General features: G+C 37.8%; 2 protein-coding genes across 5 annotated transcripts in view; one reads left to right on the forward strand and one right to left on the reverse strand.

Annotated features, from left to right (window-relative positions):
• CLCN1 (chloride voltage-gated channel 1) overlaps window positions 1–15,669 on the forward strand; it is a 79,432-nt gene extending 63,763 nt beyond the window's left edge. The window contains exons 17-23 of one of the 3 annotated variants that reach the window (XR_015747942.1): window positions 1,841–2,052; window positions 2,527–2,623; window positions 5,627–5,709; window positions 7,521–7,559; window positions 9,395–9,495; window positions 11,525–11,611; window positions 13,352–15,669. Coding sequence is in view for 2 of the 3 variants with exons in the window: in XM_087957325.1 (XP_087813451.1) it covers window positions 1,841–2,052; window positions 2,527–2,623; window positions 5,627–5,709; window positions 7,521–7,559; window positions 9,391–9,495; window positions 11,525–11,611; window positions 13,352–13,588 (860 nt within the window). In the remaining variant the exon portion in view is untranslated. Of the gene's footprint in view, window positions 1–1,840; window positions 2,053–2,526; window positions 2,624–5,626; window positions 5,710–7,520; window positions 7,560–9,390; window positions 9,496–11,524; window positions 11,612–13,351 lie in introns of all 3 variants that reach the window. The other 2 variants (XM_087957325.1, XM_087957326.1) reach the window with 2 other exon arrangements.
• Window positions 15,670–18,352: 2,683 nt separating this feature from the next.
• The window catches only part of FAM131B (family with sequence similarity 131 member B), a 56,012-nt gene continuing 51,943 nt past the window's right edge, over window positions 18,353–22,421 (reverse strand). For both annotated transcript variants that reach the window (XM_087957328.1, XM_087957327.1), the window contains exon 8: window positions 18,353–22,320. The gene's annotated coding sequence lies outside the window, so the exon portion shown is untranslated. The remainder of the gene's footprint in view (window positions 22,321–22,421) is intronic.

Here is a 22,421-nt window from a genome sequence, read left to right on the forward strand (position 1 = left end):
ACATTTCGGCAGAATCTCATCTGCCATCCTCAGGCTTAAAACTATAGATATATAGTTTTAAAAAGGGCTACCAGACACATTCTGATATTCTATCACCATAGATGAACCCAACAATCCTCCTATCACGTGGGTTGAGAATTGGCAACAGAGAGGGCCAATTGCCATAGAATGCCTGGATAGTAAGGTTTGGTCACTAATCACCTTGCATTAGAATCCAGTGCCTTGCGTGGGAGAGAAGGCAACTACAGGGGATTGATGCCAAATACTGAATTGAATCAGCAGCAGCTGCAGTCCTGTAAGGAAATCTCACTCTGATGGAAGAGAAGGAGGAGGAGGGAAGGAGGGGGCAATGTATTTCTGGAAGGGGTACATGAAGGCCGCTTCATGGTCAGAAAGCTTCAATGATAGTTGAGGAGATAACAGATAACTGGACTGCAAAATACAGGTCCTTGGTAGTGCATTGATGAATGTCTTTGGTTGCTATTTTGTTTTGGAAGTGCATTGATTTTATTATTGTTTTTAATTTGTATGCTATCCTAAGTCTTTGTGAGTTGGGCAGCTGTGCAAGAAAAATAATAATATAGATGGCAGAAAAAAGGATTCGGAGAAGTAACAGATCACCTGTATTTTTGCAGTCCAAGGAGCTGGTGATAGCTGCCCTAGCTAAGAAAACCAGAGCATTATTGAGATGACATTTGTTAGCTCCAGATCAAATGTTTATATAGTCTTAGATTCCACTCATTCTTTTACACCCTAATCATGACTGAAGAAACACTTTGATTCTAGCAAGACTCTGGAATGGTGTTCCTTTGTCTGTTACTTCTCTACAATGGAACCTCAATAGTTGGTTCAGAGCTATATTCTGAATTTGTTGAATGTTTCAAGAATGCACATGTCTAGGCCGAGGAGAAGTGGTGTGGACAAAGCAGAAAGTAGATATGCCCAGAGTGTCTTAATTTCTAACTACTTTTTTTTATATAAATAGATTCCTGCCACGTTTCCTCTCTTCCATTTTCTCCATTTCTAAAATTAAATTTCATTTAATGCACTCCTCTGAGTCTTCTCATATGAAAGGAATGCTGCCTACTGTTAGATTCTTTCTCATTGGGAAACAGATCAGTTTTCCAGAGTTCTCCAAGCTCTTCCAAATATATGGAAATCTGCTGTTCTATAACATATGATGAATCAGCCTTCTGAGATGTAGTCATTGATATTTTTCAATTTTCCTCTGACCTGTTTTCCTACAGCCCAGACCTGATAATAGCCATGTTTAAGAGAGTTATGAGGTGATTGTGAGATGGAAATCTCCTGGAGTTACCTTCCTAAGATATGGCTGGAGCTTTATAGTTTAGTTGTGTTCTTAGAAGAAAATGTATCTAAAATCATAAGGCAACCCAGAGACATTATTAACTGTTCTTCATAAAGGTGTAAGTGTTCATACTAGCAGGCTTGTAGGCCTGCATTCCCGATTGGTCCGGAAAAGCCGGGCCGTGATTGGACGATATATCGCAATCCTGATTGGTTCATATCCCAGGGTTGCCGCGATTGGGTAAAACCAAGCGCGGCAAGCTCAAAAGCCTGTCATAGGCTGCTCAGGGCCGCAGCCAGCTCTATAAAAGAGCTGCCACGGCTGGGGTTTTTTGTCTCAGTATCTGATTTCCTAATAAAGAGCTGTTGTCACTACTTCAAGTCTCGTCTCTCCTTGGGACCCACCGCCCAGACTTAACAGTAAGGATCATCATATAAAATTGATTCATAAGCTGAAGTTCTGTCAAGTGACTCTCTGATCATCCCTGAATTTTAGACCTTAGATTTTCTTATTTGCTTTCCCCCTCTCTAGATTCCATGATTCTAATGGGCTCCGTGGAGCGAACTGAGCTCCAGGCTCTGCTGCTCAGACACCTCAGCCCAGAGCGACGCCTGCATCTTGCCAGGGAGATGCCACAGAAACTGATTGAAGCATCTTACGATGGACACCAGTGGAAGCACGAATCATTCGCTTTTGTGGATGAGGATGTGGATGAGGAAGAAGAGGACAAGGGAAAGACTGAGGTAGTGAATGTGGGGATTAAATTAAAAAAAAAACAATAGTGGAAAGAAGAAAAAGAAAGTGTAATTAATGGGGCATAGTGACTAGGTAGATGAGATGTGAAAGAAGGAAGTCTTAAGTTCAAATGTCAGAGCAAAATCACTGAGTGCCACTAAGGAAACTGCAATTCACCTTGGGTCTCCAACCTTGGCCACGTTAAGCCTGGAGGACTTGAACCCCTAGAATTCCCCAGTTGGCTGGGGAATTCTGGGAGTTGAAGTCCTCCAGGCTTAACTTGTCTAAGGTTGGAGACCCCTGCCTTAGAGCATCCCCTTTGCAGCATGGGAGAAATAGCTGCTTCTGCTGAAGAGTTCATAAGGTTGCTGAAATAATATATATAATAATTTTTGGAGAAGCAGCAGATTTTTTAAAAAAAGTATTTATGAAGAGAAATTCTAATTCTTGCTTTATTTTATTTTCTATAATATTTTCCACAGCAGCCTACGTTAACCCCTGATTACCTAGAAGGACCTAATGGGCCAGTGACTCCTCACAAGCTAGTGGCAGAGGCACCAACACCTCCACAATCTCCAAGTACTGTGTCTTACTGGTCTTTTGTGGTGGGATGTGATGGCCAATATTTGAAGACTTAAAGGGACTTTTCTAATTGGGTTATGGAATATGGGAGGGATGGTAGACTTCATTTGGATTGCTGGAGAGTGTACAGATGTCTGATATCAACTTGCTAATACTTACTTTGAGGGGAACAGAAAGGCAATCATAAAAGAAACAAGATGTTTATGCAAGTACAGAATGCATTTGTATTAGAGGTATTTGTTGTAATTAAGAGATGAGAGCTCCTAAATTGGAAGTTATGTCACACAATTAAGTTATACAGTTGATCCCTCCATACCTTTTTCATCCACTTACTCATGCATTAGACCACCAAATAAGGCTGTTTAATATTATGAAGATTTTATACAGTATTTTCACCCACCAGGTTATGTGACAGAACTTCCTATTCTTCTAATTCATCATTGCTTTATCTCTCAAGGTCACCATTCCATAAACATAGAACCAAAAGGCTACTGATTTCTTTAATGAGTGTTGTCTGCTTTGCCAGGCGTATTTCCTCAGGGTTATTTACATTTTTAATACATTTACAATGAAAACAAAATAAAATATCATAAAACATTTAAAGTAAAAGAATTGCAGGATCGTTTCAGTGCAAAGCCTTTGGAACCTCCAAATATGTCCACATATGTCCAGGTTTGCCAGATTTATTTTAAAAGAAGAAAAAGGAGAAGTGGCAAATCCAGGTTGCTTTCAGATAGGGGACTCCTAGTGCTACTAATGAAAAAGCACAGGACAGCCATTCCATCTCCTCCTCCTTAATGTTTTCCATCTGGAAAGAAAAATGCCAAAACAACTGCTAGGAAAATATAGGGGGATTATTGAACACATGGGGGAGGACACTTCATCAGACTCTGCATATTTTATCTTGAATAAGACAAGAACAAGTGAAATAGATAACACTTATTGACATATAACTTTGTTAGGTTCACATACTTTTCTAGGTACATTCTGTTTCAAAATGAAGCGTGAATTTGGCAGACATCAATATTATAAAAGCATGCATAACAGGAGATTGGCATTTGATCTCTGTTAAATTTGTGCAGTAAAATATCACAGTTTATTTTTCTATAATACCAGAATCCTCAGCATGGTGCCTGGGGTGACTATCTATGCCTGTCTACAGGTCCCATGGGCACCCCAGGTCCTTGAAGTCCAGTTTTGTTAAAATTCTTTGAATTAAAAGAAAATTATTGGGAAGTAAGGCTGCTCCAAAACAATAATACCACCCTTGAGATTAACCTAAGGTTTCAGCAGGTGTTTTGGGGGCCTAGTATTATCCCCAGAGATTTTCTTAGAAAATAGTTTATTGGGATATGTACAGCCCAGGGATTTGTTCATATTTTGGTATATCCTTATTTTATGATTGGTCATAGCAACCTTTGTATGAGAGTCCCTATAATGTATTCTCAGTTCCAAGGGTAGCTATTATCTATATTTGGGGTACTTACTCACAAGCATGTTAGCATGAAGAATGGAGCAGAGTGAGGTTCCAATTGTGAATCCACAATGCTCCACAATTGAAGGTAGGCAACTGCCCCACTGGATCAGGCCAAAGTCTCTATAACAGGGGTGTCCAACTTGCATTGAAATGGTGGCATCAAGTGACATATCATGACTTTCCCCCCCTTTGCTAAATCGGGCGTGGGCATGGCCAGCATGTGATGCATCTGGTCCTCAGGCTGCGAGTTTGACAGCCCTGCTCTATAGTCTGGCATCTATTAATAATCAAGTAGATCTGTCTTTCTTAATTTGTCCAATCCTGTTTTCTTTCAAACTTCTCCCTCCCTACTTTTGGTATAGAAGCCTAGAGCTTATTGGTTCTTGCAATCAATGGATTTTACATTTTATTTCCTACATCTTTTTAGACAGTGTGCAATTGTCATTCGTTTCACACAATTCTACACAAGGTCCAGACAATATCAGGAACCATCTACATTCACCCCAGGTTTTCTCATCCTTCTGCTATTTTTTTCTTGCTGCAGCTAATCCATTCAGGAAAGGAGCAGGACAACAGTACAATCTCTTTCCTAACTTCCTATATGAAAATGTATACCCCTATTTGAGGCATGATGAGCAATTGGGCATGGTTGGAAGGAAAGGTGCAGTTTGATAAGGAAGGACATATTAGATATGTCCTTTCTCAATATTCTGTCTGCATTTCCAACTTCAAAGTCATTTCATATTCTCCGCTGAAGATTTATTTATTTTATTTATTTATTTATTTATTTGATTTGCCAATTGTTTACAAGATAATAAGTATAAATGTATACATAGTTGTGAATACATGAAGTGGTTACATATAAGAAAAATAAAAGAATAAGAGAAACAATAGAGATCCAATCTTTAATCATGTTTAGCACAACTAACAAGCAGGGAAAAATTAGCCAGTATGGTTTTGAGCCAAACTATAAAACTGATGTGTTTGGGTTGTCTGATTTAGAGCCAATTATAAAACTGATCATGCTAGATCAGATTCCCAAGATTCTCTTATTATAGCCAGTGTCAATAAAAGTAGTTTTAACCTTTCCGTGGAGTTTTCATGGCCTGGTCTACCTAACAGGCCTGGCAGCCACCAAACACCAAATGCTTAGTTGAAAGAATAATATAATCTAAATATAATTGAAGAATTATATTTAGATGAAGCTATATTGTTTCAGTTTGGCTTTATATTGCTCTACTATGGAAAATATACATTTTACTACCTTACAAATCAGAAGTGATGCAGTGGCAACCTAATGCGCATGCATTATTGAAAGGGTAGGGAAAAAAGCATTGCACCTGGTTAGCCAGAAGTGTCTGCAGAGTGTAATACAAAAGATCAAGATGGCAGCCACAGCATAAAAATGGGTGAAGCTTTGACTGTAGGTTGTGGCTGCCATCTTGATTTTTTTTTTTTTTATCATACCTGCAGACAGCCCAGTGGTCAGCCATTTCATTCCTTGCATTTTTCCCTTCTCACAGCCGGGAGATGTTGGCAGCTGAGGAGACTTATGGAGCTACTTCTTTGTCTCAGCCCATTCCCCCAGGAAAAAAGCACCGAGCAGGTTTGAACAAGAAAGCTATCCTATGCCTAAATAATTTTGGGAAAAAAGTTCTGATTGCTATCCAACCCTGAGAAAATAGCATTTTTAGAGTCAGGAGTGGGAGGGAAATAACATAAATTAAACTTCTCAAAATGAAGAACTGGATAGCTCAGAAGTCCATGTGGGCACAAATCTACAAGTGAAAGAGAAGTGAATATGTACACTCCCGTGAGCTTTAATCTGTGCTATCCTGCACAAATTTTGTAGAATTCTGGAATGTTTTTCCTATTGCAGTACCTTCTGTTCCGTTCTTTTGGACAGTGTTTGTAGTCTCAGGCTGGGATATGACAGGGAACTTTCCTCTTTTGAAGGACTTTCCCAATTACTTGGAATTACTTTTGAATCTAACATTCCAGGCAGCCCTTTGCACTGCCTTTGGCTGGACTGGATGGGATGAAGAAGGTAGGCAGGACATCAAAAACTTACATAGTAAAAGTGAATGGAAATGTTATGGTTTTGGACAGTCTGTTTATATTCCAGACAGACCTTGGATACACAACATACATACTTCATTATGGTAATGAAATAGGTTAGCTATGCAACACTGATATTCTGTAGTCATTTATCAGTGTTTTACCCTTGTCTCTTTTTCTTAATAGGGTTGATCCCTTTAGGCAGGAAAACTTAAAATAGCAAGGGAAGCTTAGCATTAATCCTGACCTTTTGCTGCCAGATATTTTGGAAGATGTTCAGTACCAGAACTGACCTATCCCTGTTCATTCATCCCTGAACTGTCATGGCATGAGCACAGATGTTTTATACATTAGCATGCATATCTATTTTTCAAATGTATTTTTAAGCCAGACTTCCAAACCACTTGAGAATACTGTATGTTTTCCATCTTTGTGTCATTGTATTTCTTTGAATGGAACGGATAAGGATGATTTTCTGCTATTGTTTAGTGATAGAAATTGATGAATTAACTGCAAATTGTTTTTCTTTATTATTATTTTTTAAAAATCTGTACGCCTACACTACCGGACTGCTTTTGAGGTTGTGAAGGGGGAGGGGTGAAGAAGCAATTCTTCACCCCTCCCTCTTCTAACAGATAATATCACTGCCTAGGAGAAATTCCTTTGCAGATTAATATGCTACAATCCTCCTCATTGATTGTTTGAATTATTATAGTAAAGTCTTTCTTCAAATAATAGATTTCTTTGTTACAAACATAAGAATCCTAAAACTGCAACAGGAAGAATGATAAAAGGGTATTTTGGAATTCTGGTTCATTTATTTGTTTATAAAAATTACACAAGCACATGTACGTCACAATGGTGTGCACATTCAGAGCATTGTATTTAAGAAAGTAAATGGAGTGAAAGGAAACAGAAGATGTGGGGTGGACCAAGTACTCAGAACCCAAGTTTATCTCTGTCCTTTTGTGAGAATGTGATAGGGTTCATTTCATTGGAGGGAAAGACTAAAAAGAACTAAACTGAAGTTCCTCTGCATTTCTCTAAGGAATAAAAGCAATTATATAAAACAAAGGAATATAGCTTTGAGATTCACCAGATGTTGTTTTTAAATTTGCAGGGATGGAGGACAATAAATTTTATTTTAGAAACTGTAACCCAAGAAGCTTAGAATGCATGACCATATCATATGCACCAACTTGCTTTCTTTACCCGTGTGCCAAATCTCATAATACATACGGTGCTCATTATAGCAATGGTGTTAGGGAAGAAGCAACATTTATGTCCTGAAAATGAGAATTGGATTGAAGCTTTGTTGCCTTTCTTCTGATCTTGGAACTGATTGCTTATTCCTTTCAGGATTCAGCAGAGGTTGAAGACCCAATGAAGGCAGAAGAGGTACGTTTGGAAGTAAAGCAGCAACCAAAGTTGAGGGGGTTGATATGTCATGTCAGAAGATTCCATGAAAGAACCGTATGATTATTTTAAAACAATCACAAGATTATTTATCCATTCTCCACTATAAAATGTGACTTTTGAAAACTTCTCTTATTTTCTCTGCAACAGCTATACTGTCATATATGCTGCTATCAGTATGCATGGCACCTCAGACAACAATGGGCAAAAATATAATAGCCTGCAAGAAAAAGTTGAAAGTTAAAGGGGGAAGATGTGTGTTACTACACTAACTCTACCATTGTAAAGCATTGCATAAATAATTTTTCAAAAATATATTTGTACTTAATAGGCTTATGACAAAAAGTACAGTGTAATATCATGCTTATAACCTATGTGTGAGCTGCGTGACTAACTTAAAGAAAACAGGGAATATTAATAACGCCACATAGTTGAGAGATACCCAATAGTACTGCAATTGCAGGTTTTAGTTGGTGTTGGGGATGTTCACTTTCATCCAGATTTTTTTATCTATGGTGGTACACAGGGTCAGATTTTTTGTTGATGAATGCTGTGGATAGCCCTAAAGTTGCATGACTTTAAAACACTGGGGGAGAAACTGAGTAGAACCTACTTCACTTTGCTGGAGTAAATCAGATCATTTTCTGTAGTCCCAATGCTTTGTTGAAGTGAATTTGTGTTGTTTTTGTCAGGCCTGGTAAGTAACATACTCCTGGAAGGGTCCTTGGTGCTCTCTGAGCTTGTGTTTTTACAGACATTTCATTGGAGGTTTCATTTTGCAACAGCCAGCATGATGAGTAAAAACCATATGATTAAATGGAAAACTAGGACTTTGCAAATGAAAAGTATAGGAGAATGTGTTGGGCAGGGGTGGGATTCAAATTTTTTAACAACCAGTTCTGTGGGCGTGGCTTAGGTGGTAGGCATGGCTTAGGTGGTCATGTGACTGGCTGGGTGTGGCCAACTCAACATCACTCACATTGAGGCATGCATCTCCTTGCCTGGCCTCTCATGACTGTGGGGATGCTGCAACAGTTGTAAGTGTGAAAAAAGGTAATAAGTCACTATTTTCAGTGCCATTGTAACTTTGAATGGTCACTCCACACAAGCAAAGTACCAACAAAGGAGGGGAAATAAACTCCAGAGACGTTCCTGAGACAGGAAGTCTAGTCCTGCCAAGAACGTAATAAGGGTTAACAGAGAGGCAGTTTCTGTAAGCAACACCAGAATGTTTCCTTCCTGCCTTCCTTACAGGATTAGGCCAGTAATTTCTTCTAACAACCGGTTCTCCGAACTGCTTAGAATGTTAACAACTGGTTCTAGAAAATAGGTGTGAACTGGTAGAATCCTACCCGTGGTGTTGGGACACATAGTCTTTGTTCTTAAGAGAGCCTATATAATGTCTGTATGAGTGAGAGTCCGTACAATATACATGTAGACCTCGTTCCTGATTTCATTAGAGGATGGGCTTCAGAAATTAAAACCAAAATATTCATGGAAAAAGGAATCTTTGAGAAGGAATGTAAATGTAAAGAAAAGGTAAAGTGTACTGAGAGGAGTAGGAAAAAATAATAAAAATACAGTGTTCGCTTTAGGAAAGAGGTTGGTTTCAGATTCCTGTTAGAAATGGCTTTGTAACTGGTCCCTTTTGGATCCCAGTCAACCAAGAAGTTAGAAGAGGAATTGGACAAATTGGAAAATGTACCCAAGACAAGTAAATCATGCTATCCCATTGGCTAAAATAAGCAGCCTGGGAAAGTGGTTGGTGCAAATTATTTCTCTGAACTTGTGAACTCTTCTTTTCCTGTGTCAGATAGAAGTTTGGGAGCAGGAGGAGCTCGAGAAAAAGGTATGCTTCAGCAGCTGCCGCATAGATCCTTCTCCCTTTCAGCTGGTTGAGAGAACATCGCTGCATAAGGTGGGTGCTGCATTTCTATTTATTTATTTATTTATTTATTTATTTATTTATTTATTTGATTTGTCAATTGTTTACAAGATAATAAGTACAAGTGTATACATAGTTGTGAATATATGAAATGGGTACATATGAGAAAAATAATAGAATAAGAGAAACAATAGGACAGGGACGGTAGGCACGTTGGTGCGCTTATGCACGCCCCGTGCGCTTATGCTACCCTCATCAAGGTCTACACCTTCTTCTGATTTCATGTTCTCTTTATATTTCTTGATCTTCAACATATGGTGTGATCTTGCTTAAGCTTAACCTATCAGAACTAGTAGGGCTCTCTGTATGTAGTATGGCCTTGACGATTCTTCTCTAATTTTACTCTTTCACACAAGTCAAAGATACAGAATTGGGCTGAATCAACAAAATATAGACCTGTTCTCTTTTCTTCAGTTCCTTCTTGCTTCCTCTCCCCCCCACCCCAGTTCCTGCCAAATTGTCTTACTATCATATATATTTTCTTTTAATCCGTCTCTTTTCCATCGCAAGTCACCACCTTGCCACGCAATTTTGCAAAGTAGACTAAGAGTTTTCAATGTGAAGCTAAGCCTCTAGAATTTGAATGAGAAAAATAGCATTAAAAGCAAAAGAACCATCCCAATGTTCAATTTGTTTATTTTATTTGTTATCAATCTTGCCGGTTCTATGTCTTATTACTACCACCCTTAGCTTGTGCTATTAGCAGAAAATTTCATCTAAGAAGCAGTGGTATTTCTTTAGACAATCTTGTCTACTAAAAAGATTTCTGTGTGGAGGAAACAGAGGGAGTTGGGCTACTATTTAATCTTTGCAGGAGCAAATTTCCTAATAAAATTGGGAACAGATATTGTTGAATAAGTTGTTTTTTATTCTCAATGTTGTTCCAATGCATAACTCAAAATAAAGAAGTTAATAACAATGCTTCTTATGAATATGAACCATCAATAAATATAAAATTGAAGAAAACCTATTTAGAATTTTTATATGTTTAATCAATTCCAAATTTTTCAATCTATGTATAAGGTGCCCTTTTTTAATTAGGTAGCAAGGTTTTGTTTAATATATGCACATCTGTGATTAGGAGTGATGGGCCATATTGTAGCACAAAGATCTTGCTTATTTCCCTGTCTTTCAAAGAAGAAAAGTCTTGGTCTCACCTAAAATGATACTTGCAAGGATATATACAAAATCAAAAGGCACATTTTCCCTTTTACCTCATTTGATTTATTCAAGTTTACAGTACAACCCGGTTTTACTAAAATCTAATTTTTTCCAAAGAGTTTATGACTATCCATGACCCTTCTGAGCCGTGGTGGCTCAGTGGTTAGAATACAGTACTGCAGGCTGCTTCTGCTGACTGCCGGCTGCCAGAAGTTTGGCACTTCAAGTCTCATCAGGCTCAAGGTTGACTCAGCCTTTCATCCTTCCAAGGTGGTTAAAATAAGGACCCAGATTGTTGAGGGGGGGGCAATATGCTGACTCTGTAAGCTGTTTAGAGAGGGCTATAAAGCACTGTAAAGTGCTATTGCTATTCTATATTCCTCTAAATTCAGAAGAGCTTAATCCCATTTATATCCCATCTAGATGAACTTTCCCTGCTTTTGCTACCTGAGAATACCCTTAGCATGCTAGCACACAAGATAAAGATAATTTAGTCTGCTAAGTCATAGGTTATGTAGAATCAGAAAATTATTTAAACCATAATCTTTTATTTATTTTGTATATGTATATTGTATTACTATGTAACTCAATATCAGTTGACTTGGTACAATGTGTTTTTTAATGCCAACAAAGTATTGCTTTATGTTAATTGGACAAATGGATCTCTACTTCTAACTGTTCCAATTTCAAACATAAAGGTTTCATATTTTGCTTCAGGTTTATTCATGCTAATATGGGTAAAAAAAATCCCACCATTCTCAACCTGTTTCAAATTCTCCATGAGTTTGCAATGGTTGGTCTGTTTTATTTGTTAATTTATCTTATTTTCTCGTTTCTGTAGACACATACCTTGTTCTCATTGCTAGGACTCACCAATGCCTACGTAACCAGTATGGGAAAACTAAAGGGTGTGATTGCACTGGAAGAGGTAATTTAAATCACGTTATCTTTGTATTTTGTCTGGTTGAGTCTTGCTTGAAAGTAAAGGTCTAATGGAAAACCCAAACTGGGGAAAAAAAGATTGTAAGGGGAGTACTACTCCTTATACACTACTTACACCTCACTCTTATCATTCCTTCTGAATTCCTGATGGTGCCTTCTCAGTCCACATTTAGAAAAGACATTTAAGACTTTTTCTCTTCCATTTAGTTATATTTTACATTTCATGTATTCTTTTAATACTATCAGTGACATATAACACAACTCCCCTATGGACTTTAGGTTCAGTTCCCAGAGTTTTCCATCCAAAGCCAGCAAAATGTAACTTGTACCGGTAGTATCAGTAGCTGCAAAAAAAGTAATGTGTGTACTATTTAATTTTATTTTCATTAAGTTTAAATTGAAATGCAATATTTTATTTTATTCTGGCCTCTGTTTCTTTTTCAGACTTTCCTAATTTTTGAAGTGTACTCACTTGAAGTCTTAGTACACCCTTGCTAAAAGTTGCAAAATCTGATATAATATACCATCATCTAGTCTACAAGAGGAATCCCAGTTTAAAACCTCTTAACGTTCAGAAGAAAAACTATCTTTAGTCTTATTACGACTTTATTGGCTATGAAGCCAACTGGATTGTGGCATTTTCCAAAAGAGGAGAAATTAGGTTGTGGACTTGAGTTGAATTTATACATGCTTAACTTCCATGGCTTTGTCTTCTTCCAAAGAATCTTGGAACCTTTTGGTTTGTGATGGTGCTATGTATTTATTTGCCATTTCCTTCAAAGGAAATTTGTTCTCTAGGATGGAGATAATGGCTATTGAACCCCTTACTTCATGTAAATGTACTCATCAGTATTTTTTATAGAACAGTCATTTTCAGCACACTTTCCAAATTTCCAGCCATCGCTACTTGAAGACACCAAGTTGGGGGTTAAAAAGAAACCCTATTGTACTGTAAAGATAATGATAATCAAGGTTTCCCCCCTTCCTTGAGCATTTATAAACTTCTGACCGATGAGCATCTCATTTGCTTATTTTCTCCCTTTATGAAGGACAAAAATAGCACATAGTAGTGAATATCAGAGTGGAGTTCTGTCTGGAACTTCAACCCCCTCCCCTCCAAGCAGCTCATTTGATGCCTCCAATGCCTCATATATTAGGCAAGGATAAAAATTGTGGCTCTCTCTGCATTTATTTTGTTTAAGAAACAAAATAGGTGCCTTAGCTTTTGCAGAGTTAGAGCAGTTAGTTTGACCTCCCCCAAATTTTCTTATGGAAAGTGCTAACTTTGGTAAATATTTCCAAATCTTACTTTGTGTAATCTGCTGAAATTCATATGTTGTAGTAGTAGTCTATGAATGAATGAATGAATGAATGAATGAACAAGCGAATTAGGAAAAAGGGATTAAAAGTTTTTTGGTCTTGCCTATTTTGGTGACATTGTCATGTGATAAGGCACATCTAGCAAGGTCCAAAAATGTGGTCCTTTGGATGAAAATGATTGCCCTTCTGGTCCATGGAAACTATTTTGTCTTAGTCTTCCATCCTTCCGAAGTGGGTAAAATGAGGACCCAGATTGTTGAGGGCAATATGCTGACTCTGTAAACCGCTTAGAGAGGGCTGCAAAGCAATGTGAAGTGGTATATAAATAAGTGCTATTGCTATTTTGATCGAGGAAGGGTATCTTTGTGCAACTTGTTTGTTAATTCTGTGTCTCTCAAACTCTCAGCTCCAGAAAGCTATTGAGGGGTCTACACGTACTGGGGTCCAACTTCGTCCTCCTCTTGCAAGTTTCCGTGATGCCGCTCAGACTTCAAGCAGCAAAGAGCATACCAATTGGTCGACAAAGATGTGGAGCAAAGGTAACAGTGATACAGCCGCTGGGAAATCTGCAGTGGACTCAGGACCAGAGAACTCAGGGGGTCCTAGTTCCCCTGTCGCACAGCAATCTTCCCTTCCCAGGTAAAGAAAAGGGATTCTCTCTGCTTCAGATGCTGATATAGAATTGGAGGACATAGAAATTTCTGGCCCAGCTGCTGAGAACATCTCAGACATACTCAAGGATTTGTGCTCCAGAAACCTGGAAGAGGATGAGAAGGATGATAATGATATGACAATATAATTGCACCTTGGAAAAAAAATTACCTCATCCTTCAGCATAACCTGCCCGCCAAACTTACATTTCAAGGAAAGGCTTGTGACCTGCTTTGCTGGTATCAATGGAAGACCATTCATGCTGGAGAACTTGTGTGGCTATGTGGACTGGCTTTCCTCTGCCATTTTCAGTGGGATGCAAGAAAGACATGAAAAGCAAATGGGTGGAAGGATCCTAGCCTATATCCTCTAGTTTTGCATCCTTTGATTATGATCCCTGTGTGTTGGGGCACATGGTATGGCCCCGTTTTCTGTAGGGATATATTCCAAGTGTTCTTCAGGTAAATCTACCACTTATATCATCATTCAGCATGTCATGACACTAGCCTGGTGGGGTAGTCCAGACAAGAAGTGTAACCAGGAGTTCTAACTCTTAACTTTATTGTAAGGTTGCATTAAGAGAATCTTGCCAGAGTGAAAGTATTTCTCCCCTCCTTTCTTTTTCCTTGCCAGAAAACTAGGGAAGATCTCTTCCGAAATGTTTCCCATGCCCTACTTCCATCTGAGGGCTGTCTTTTACACTCTGGTTGTCCAGTCTGTGGCTTTTCTTCCTGTTTCCAAAGGCCATTCCCACATGCCCTTATGTATGGCCATCTTCATCCCTTTGAGGTGTTCTGATCTGAGGGAGGGTCAGAAAACTTAGCCCAGGCTCAGTCCTGATGTAGAGAACTCATCCCAATTTGTAAACAAAACAGGATATGACAAGTGCTTCATACCCCCTTCTACCTTTTTGCAGTGTCTTTTTGTAAAAATAAACTCCAATCTATGTTCTACATGTGAAACTAATTCACCCCCTCACAAATTCTTCTTTTTGTCATTATAAGCTTAATATCTATTATTTCTACTAATTTGCACATCCTTGTCCTAAAAAAAAACCTCCCATATATTGAAATATTCCTCCGATACTTGTTGCTGGGGTAAAAATACTAGAAACAAGTCTGATTGTTTATTGAGCATATTATCACCAAAGTATACTTGACTAAGTAATAAAGTAACTGCTGTTAATCCAGATAGTTCCCCATCTTGCCTATGCAGGCACAATCATAAACCTTCAATTCTACCTGTAGTGATGCATTTGTCAGAACATTAGTTTGATTGAAGACTTTGGAAAAAAAAATCAAACCAGAAAGGGAACGTCAATGAACTCTAAATGCTGATGAGCCAAGGATTCAAATTAAGGCTGTATAAATATCACTCACATCTTAAATATCCTACTGTTATTACTTGAAAGAAATTTCTACAAATGCTGTCTTAAACATATTTGTACCTGATGACTAAAAACTGATGTGGGAAGAAATTGATGTGCTGAGAAGCAGCATCAGTAAATGAAAGAAGGGGTGGCATTTCTAAGGATATATCTGCATTTCTTCCTTGTACTGTGTAACTTTTATACAAATCTAACAATATTGACTCTTTCCAAAGGAATCCCTAAGAAGAGGATAATAAGAAATAACAAGCACAACTAAACTTAATGATTGTTAATTGGGTTCAATAACTCATTGGAAATATATGGCACATAACCAAATAAGAAAAATCCTTGCTTAACCTAACCTCTTGCACCTATAATCAATTCTTGTTTCAGCCATTGCACTCAGACTGTAACTCTGTGCTGTGTCACTAGTACTGTACAGTACCAGTAGTATATCATCAGCCACTCAGTACAGATGTGTTAATTGTTTGAATTAGTGTTTCTGAGCAAGATTTGGTCTAATAAATGGAGAAAAAAATGTTATGATGATAATGGTAATGATTTTACAAAAGGTTTGTCAGAACCACATTGGAAAGGGTTTTTGTTGGGAATCATGTCAGTGTCTGAGTGTTTTGAGGCAATTTGATAGCCATGTCCCAAAGTGCCTATTCAAGACCGATTAAATGCAGATCAGCTTTATCTAATCACTGTTTAGTAATTCTTTCAACAAATACACAATTTGCTGGTATATACATTTTAGTGCTGATTTCTATTCGTTTGTCACCAGAGGGATACTGGCTGTTCGGAACAGTACTTTAACAAAATCCAGAATTTGGGATACATATCAGGCACTTAAGGCAAATCATTGCCAGTTTCTTTGATTGTTCCATGTCTGAGTCAAAATGGATATAGGTCTGTAAATCATTGAATTTGGATTCTGTTATTCATGTGCATCAATAACCTACGAAATCAAATGAGAATGCAAACAGGGCTTGTTCTCAGTTAAGCAATAAGCAGGACAACCTGTCAAAAGCACAGAAATTATTCATTTTGTTTTTGTTGTTGCCCCACAGCTTCTGCTTCTCCAATGTTACAAGCTGTAACATCTGGGCATCCTTTACTCTCTACCTAAATAGTCCTCTAATTTATTTAGCCCACATTTTTACTGGATTGATAAATCTTTCATTTGGCTTATACTGCTTCAGACTGTAGCTAGAAGATAGTTGCAATAATCATTCATTTAAAAAAAAAAAGTCCAGAGAAACTAGATGCCATGCATCAAGAATGTGAAGAGTCTCATTAATATAAAAGCAAGGTTGTGCCACATCCCTAGCTTGTAGAAATTTAAAGATTTTTTTCAGCCTACCATTAATTAGAGGAAGCAAAAACAAACCAAGCGACTCCATATAGTATCTGCTCACATTCTTCAGAATTACCAATGGTATTTTGCTTTGCCTAGGGATATTAATGTATTCCGATAATATCTTTATTTTGTTCCAAGATTGGCAGTACAATTTCTTTAGTAACAGTCATTACTAAATTCCATAATCTTCTGTCCAGAAAGACACTTGTTTACTCTTCTACTGCTGTAAACTTACCTTGGTGGTCCTTTCTGGGCTAGAAAGTAGATTTCAAATAAAACAGAAGGATGAAATATGCACTTTTTGATTCTATAGACAATCTTATAAATGTCATTCTGGAGGCTGTTGCTTTGTAACGCATCAGTTTCATGCAGATGCATGCACATAAGCATATTTCTGGAATAGAAAAGTTATATGGGCGGGACTATAAGAACACAAAGAGAGGAGTGCATAGATACAGATTGGTTTTTAGACCAAAAATATGAAGAGATGCCGTAATGTAAATTATATTTCTGCCAATGGTGTTTCTGAAACTTCTCACCTTTACATCAGCATGTTTTTGCAGGCATTGGAGGTCTAGATTATGGGTTTTTCTGAGTACATGTGCTTCATCTATTTACATGTAGTCCTCATTTAGTGACCCAAATGGGACCAACAGCTGTGTTGCTAAGTGGTCACAAGGTTGGGAATCACATGACCACAACTGTGCTTTCCTTTCCCCAATCTCCTGCCCTTCGAATGTTCAACCCAGTGCTGGGATAATTAGTAAGAAAATAATTAATGTTTATATTTACATTAATTGGAGAGGAAGGGACTGTAAGAGTAAGCAGGCCTACAATGGAGAATCCACATCAAAAACACGAGCTGGAATCAGCAACCATGAATATGCTATGCAAACTGTCTGGTGTATTCCCCACTGCCTGTTTATGCAATCCCTTTCTCTCCAATCTTTTTCTTCTGTACATAGGCACAGGAGAGATTGCCCACTGCTTGGTTTTTTTCCTTCAGCCCCTTTCTTTCTATGGAGTAGACATGCTCCATATTTCATTTGTATTAGGTAGAATCTGAGGAAAATGGGGTGGGGGAGAGAAGCTGTTTTTTTCTTTTTACACTGACACCAGTATATTTAAAATTAAATGACAAATATTAAGTCTTAACCATGTTTTAAAAACACTCACTTGGCTACGGACATTCAACTCTTTGTAATAATGCAGAGTTACACTGAAAGGATTAAAACAGACATCTCTATAAATACTGCTACAAATGGCAGCTATATTTCTATTTCCTCTGACTCCCTCCATTAAAAAGTAGTAAAATTTATCACAGGTTATAGTAGCTTTTACTAAGCCAGTGCACAGCAGATGCATTGAATTATAGATCTGTTATCTTGGTCAGAACATTTAATGGAGGTGCTGTGTTAATCAAGATGTGAAGTAAGCCCTACAGTCTAGATCAGGGGTATCAAATAGGTGTCCCATAGGCCGAATGCGTCAAGTGCAGCCAGGGCCCACTCCAGCTCTGTGAAGGGAAAAAAAGTCACAAAACGTCACGTGACGACAATGTGATGCCATGAGTTTGACACCCGTGGTCTAGATCCAAGTTTTTCAAACTGTTCCATGGAATCCTTGAAAATATGATGAAATGAGAAACTTGGGATAAAAAGAGAAGCTAAGTCAAATGCATCCAATTTTTCCATCACTGGAGCTTTGTATTCTAATCAGGAGCTCAAGTTACATTTCTTGCTCTGGAAAAAATTGAAATCACCTGCTATAGACTTTATGGAGGAAGAGAAGGACCTGATTCACAGCTGCAATTTTCAGTAACAACTCTACATTTACAGCAATATTTGCATATGCTTCCACTGAAATGTTTGCCAGATACTAACTGTGAAGGCTACTTTTGAATGGAGAAGAAGGTATGCTTTATCTGTTCAGACCATGATACTTGGCAGACAGGAACCTATCATATTGCAAAATCCATTTGGAGGAACTTCCCAACAGAAATAAAACACACTTCCACCAACCACAATGGCAAAACCGCGTGCTGTTTAATAACATTAACTTGATGAGGTTCTTACATGCCCTTGCAGGCAAAGCTCTCTTTTCCTCAATGGCTATTAACCATAATCAGGCATGAAGCGCCATATAATTTTTATACCTATAGATATAATTACACACAGGCACACAAACACACATGTGTATGCGTGCACAAAAGATATATGTATATATATTGAGAGAGAGAATATATATTCTCATAAGTCACATTATCAAAAACATGCACAGAATAAAAAAAAAAAATTAAGCAAAGATGTTTTGGAGTTGGAAGACCAAAGGCAAATCTGGTTTCTTTCTGCTCACGTGCCCCAGGACTGAAGGAGGTGAGAGGGTTATTTTTGTAAACCCAATTCTACATTTCCTCCCATGCCTTTCCTAGAAAGTCACTGTCCTCAATTAATCCCATATTTTAAAGATTGGAAGAAAACTATTCCTCCCTTCTTCAGAAATTCAGAATTGTGAAAACTCTTAAGACTGGTCTCTCTTTATAAACTTCCCTGTAGTGAACCGTAATCAGTTTAATCTTTAAAAAAAACAACACACCCCAAACCTTTGGTTTCTTTAAACATGCTTCAATTACACTAGCCACTATTACTTTTTATATAGGTCCTGTATTTATTGTCCTGTGTTCTGCTCTTAAGCTTATCCACCTCTATGAAAAGCTTTTCTTTTTTTAAAAAAAGGTCCCTTCTAATTGGAAAATTATTTTTGAGGATCATTTTCTAGCTCGGAGGATGCACAGCACCAAATGAACTGGAGAAATATTTAAAAAAATATGGTACTATATTCAAAAATGATCTTTGCCTCTCAAACAATATTTTGCAGTTCCTAAAATTACAGTAAAGTAGCATCCAAACTTATAATTGTCCATACAAAGTTTGGAACAAAATTCAGACATCTATGGCGAAGATATTTAAGGAAAAAGGAAACAAAAGTGGCATACTGAAGTATGCATAGTATTGTAATGTCTAAAGAAATACACTACAGGTATGCCTGGACTAAAAAGTGTGGAAAAACTGAATTAATTAAAATAAACTATGAATTTATTTAAAATATTTTTTCTGCTTGCTTCACTACTAAGCCTCTCAACTTGAATATGCAAATTTCAGATTATAACTTGGTTTTCCACAGTTATAATGCTCCTCCACTCAGATAATTATTTGTGCACAAAAAGTGAGCATTAAATGGAAACCTGGCTTCGAATAACTTATCCCTGATCACCTGCTCCATCAACTGCTGAGAATTATCTTTGCATAGAGAAGCACTGAAACCTAGGTTTCTCCTACCCCAGCAATCAAAAATGGTACCATCTAGATACAGTGAAATCCAGGCCAGGACCTCAATACACTTGACAGCATCACCCACAAAACAAAATGGGGATGATTTAAAATGAAAAAGTAGCAACAAGAAAAGCAAATGCAGCTTTTCCACCATTGCTTCAATTATTTAGTCCCCCAATTATCTTGATTCTAAAGAAGCTCAGTGATGGGAAGAAAAAGTTCAGTAGAACCTGCTGAAGATATTTTGTTACCCAAGGTGAGGCATCAGAATAAAACCTCTCATATACCTTATATATAAAACAAAGTAAATGTTTTTGTCAGTTTGTTCCAGAATTAATCCCTTCAATTTTTCTTTTCTTCTGAGCAGCAGGTAAATACAGAGAGATAATGACTTGTCACAAGGGGCTACAATGAAGTAAGCAACACCTCTGACATCAGAGCTAATTTAGTGACTTTCAAAAACTAAGTCTGCAGCTAAATTATTTGCACCTGTGTGCCATCTTTTTATTTGCTAGATGGCTACATTTTAAAGTGAAATATGATTAAGAGATTGACTTCAATCTCCTTGAAAGTACCCAAAGAAATAATAAATTAAGCCACTAGCCATCTAGCATTCTTACAGAATAATTTAATTTAATGCATAATACAAATGCATGGATCACAGTAGTTCTTTGTAGAGCCCCAATTTCTCTTGTTTTATTCCTGACTTATGCAAGAAATACCTGCCATTGTCTGGACTGATCTAAAGCCAGTGTGCTGTAATGGTTAAGGTGATAAGAGGATTGGATTCCAGCCTGGCATTTGTTATAAAAACTCATGGGGTGACTTGGTCTGTTCACTTTCTCTCAGTCCAACCTATCTCACAGACTTTGGTAAGGGAGCAACTGCTACATCCACTACTGTGAGCTCCTGAAGGAAAGAAAGAAAGGCTGTATGTTGCATATACGAATAAGCAAACAGATCTTAGAATAGAGAAATGCAAATAAGAGTAAGAAACAATTCATCAACCACAGAATAATGAAGTAGTTCAAAAGAGGCAGACTTTAGGCAGGTGAGTCCATCATGGGGATGGTATGTGTCAAAAAAGTCAAGATGGCAATAACGACCATGTGATTGAAGCCCAGCCACTTGTATATCGCACACATGTACAAAGGGACAGAACTTCAATATCGTGGTCATGATCGCCATCTTGAGTTTTTTTTGACCACCATCATTTCACGGATGCCATTTCTTTAGGCCTGCCTAAAAATGCATTGCTTCTTACACTCCACTGCCCTTCAAATATGCAGGAATGTAGGGGAAAAACACTCAAAAATGCTTATTTGTGATTTCAGCATAACTAAGCTGAGACTTTGAATATGTTTTCACAACGAGCCAACTCATTTCCTAATTTATTGGTCTGATAATACATATTACATTCTGCTTTAACTGCCCAGGGAACTAGAGAAATCTAAGGGCCAAGAACAATGATGGACAGAGGGACACACTATGCTTTCTGCCCTTCCCTACCTGAGGGCTGTAAAGGTCACTGTGGAGTGGGGCTGACATTTTCAGAGCCCATTGGAAGGGTGCTGAAGAGGATGAAATGCCTCCTTTGCTCCTTAAAGACTTTTTTTTTTAAAGGAAGCTATCCTGATTTGGGTGGCAGGGAATTAAGGGGGCTTCAAAGGGGTGATCATTTTGCTTTTCAACTCCTCTGAAACATACAAAAATACTGTTCTTCATGAAGGCCTTTCTCTACATCCTGGAGTGACCCAGGGCAAGGCCCTCTCTCACACCTAATATAGAAGCCTTTCTAAGCAAGCCTATCTCAACAATCACCAATTCTACAGCTTTTATTGCCAAAACCTGTCCCTAAAAAGAGGTGAATAAATTGGCTGGGGATGATGGAAACTGAAATCCAATACAGTTGAAAGACACCTTGCTAGGGCACAGGAATGCTGTCCTCTTGGCCTAATTTCTCTAATCTAGTTCTTTCCTTCTGCTTTGCTGTTTTCCACTTCACTATTTATGTATTAAATTTATATAGCTACCCATCTCACTTCTGCGACATTTTAAATGTGTCGTGTTAATATATATAACTATTAACCATGCAACTCACTGTAATAATGTCTTGATATTAATATTTAAGAAGACACAATTTATATCTGGTTGGCATTTCTACAAAAGTGCTATTTTCATAAACATCCTGGTGATTTTCATATATATCTAGATGTTTCTTTCAAGCAGAAAAAAGCAGGATAGGGAAGAGTTAGTTATCCATATTAGCTCAGGTGAAAAATGGAAAAACACGAAACCTTAGGCACTGACTAGGCATGATATAGGAGGCACATAAAGTATCTGATTTAGGTTCATTTTTAAAAATGCAGCTGCAAAACTTTGGATTTTACTTTTAAAAAGGGAGAATGGTTTTATTCTTTCCTCAGGGGCTGCTGATTTGCTCGAAAGTAGCTCTTACAGCTATTTCTTCCTTCACAAAACATGTTGGTTTCCCCTTATCAGTGGAATAATTCTGTTAGAAATTATTTAAGTGGCCTTCTCACTTAAGAAAAGTCCCTCTAACAATTTTTGAACTAAATTAAGGGGTGGGGGGAATGGAGGATTTAATTGGACCTCAAGTTTCAAGGACATTTTGTTTTCTTTCATTCCTAGTTAATTCTCTTCCATCTAGAGCAGGGGTCTCCAACCTTGGCAACTTTAAGATTTGTGGACCTCAACTCCCAGAATTCCTCAGCCAGCAAGCTGGCTGAGGAATTCTGGG

Source organism: Notechis scutatus, chromosome 2 (assembly GCF_049901735.1).
Source record: "Notechis scutatus isolate UNSWTSFEM ecotype Mainland chromosome 2, rNotScu1.2, whole genome shotgun sequence".
NCBI lineage: Eukaryota > Metazoa > Chordata > Lepidosauria > Squamata > Elapidae > Notechis > Notechis scutatus.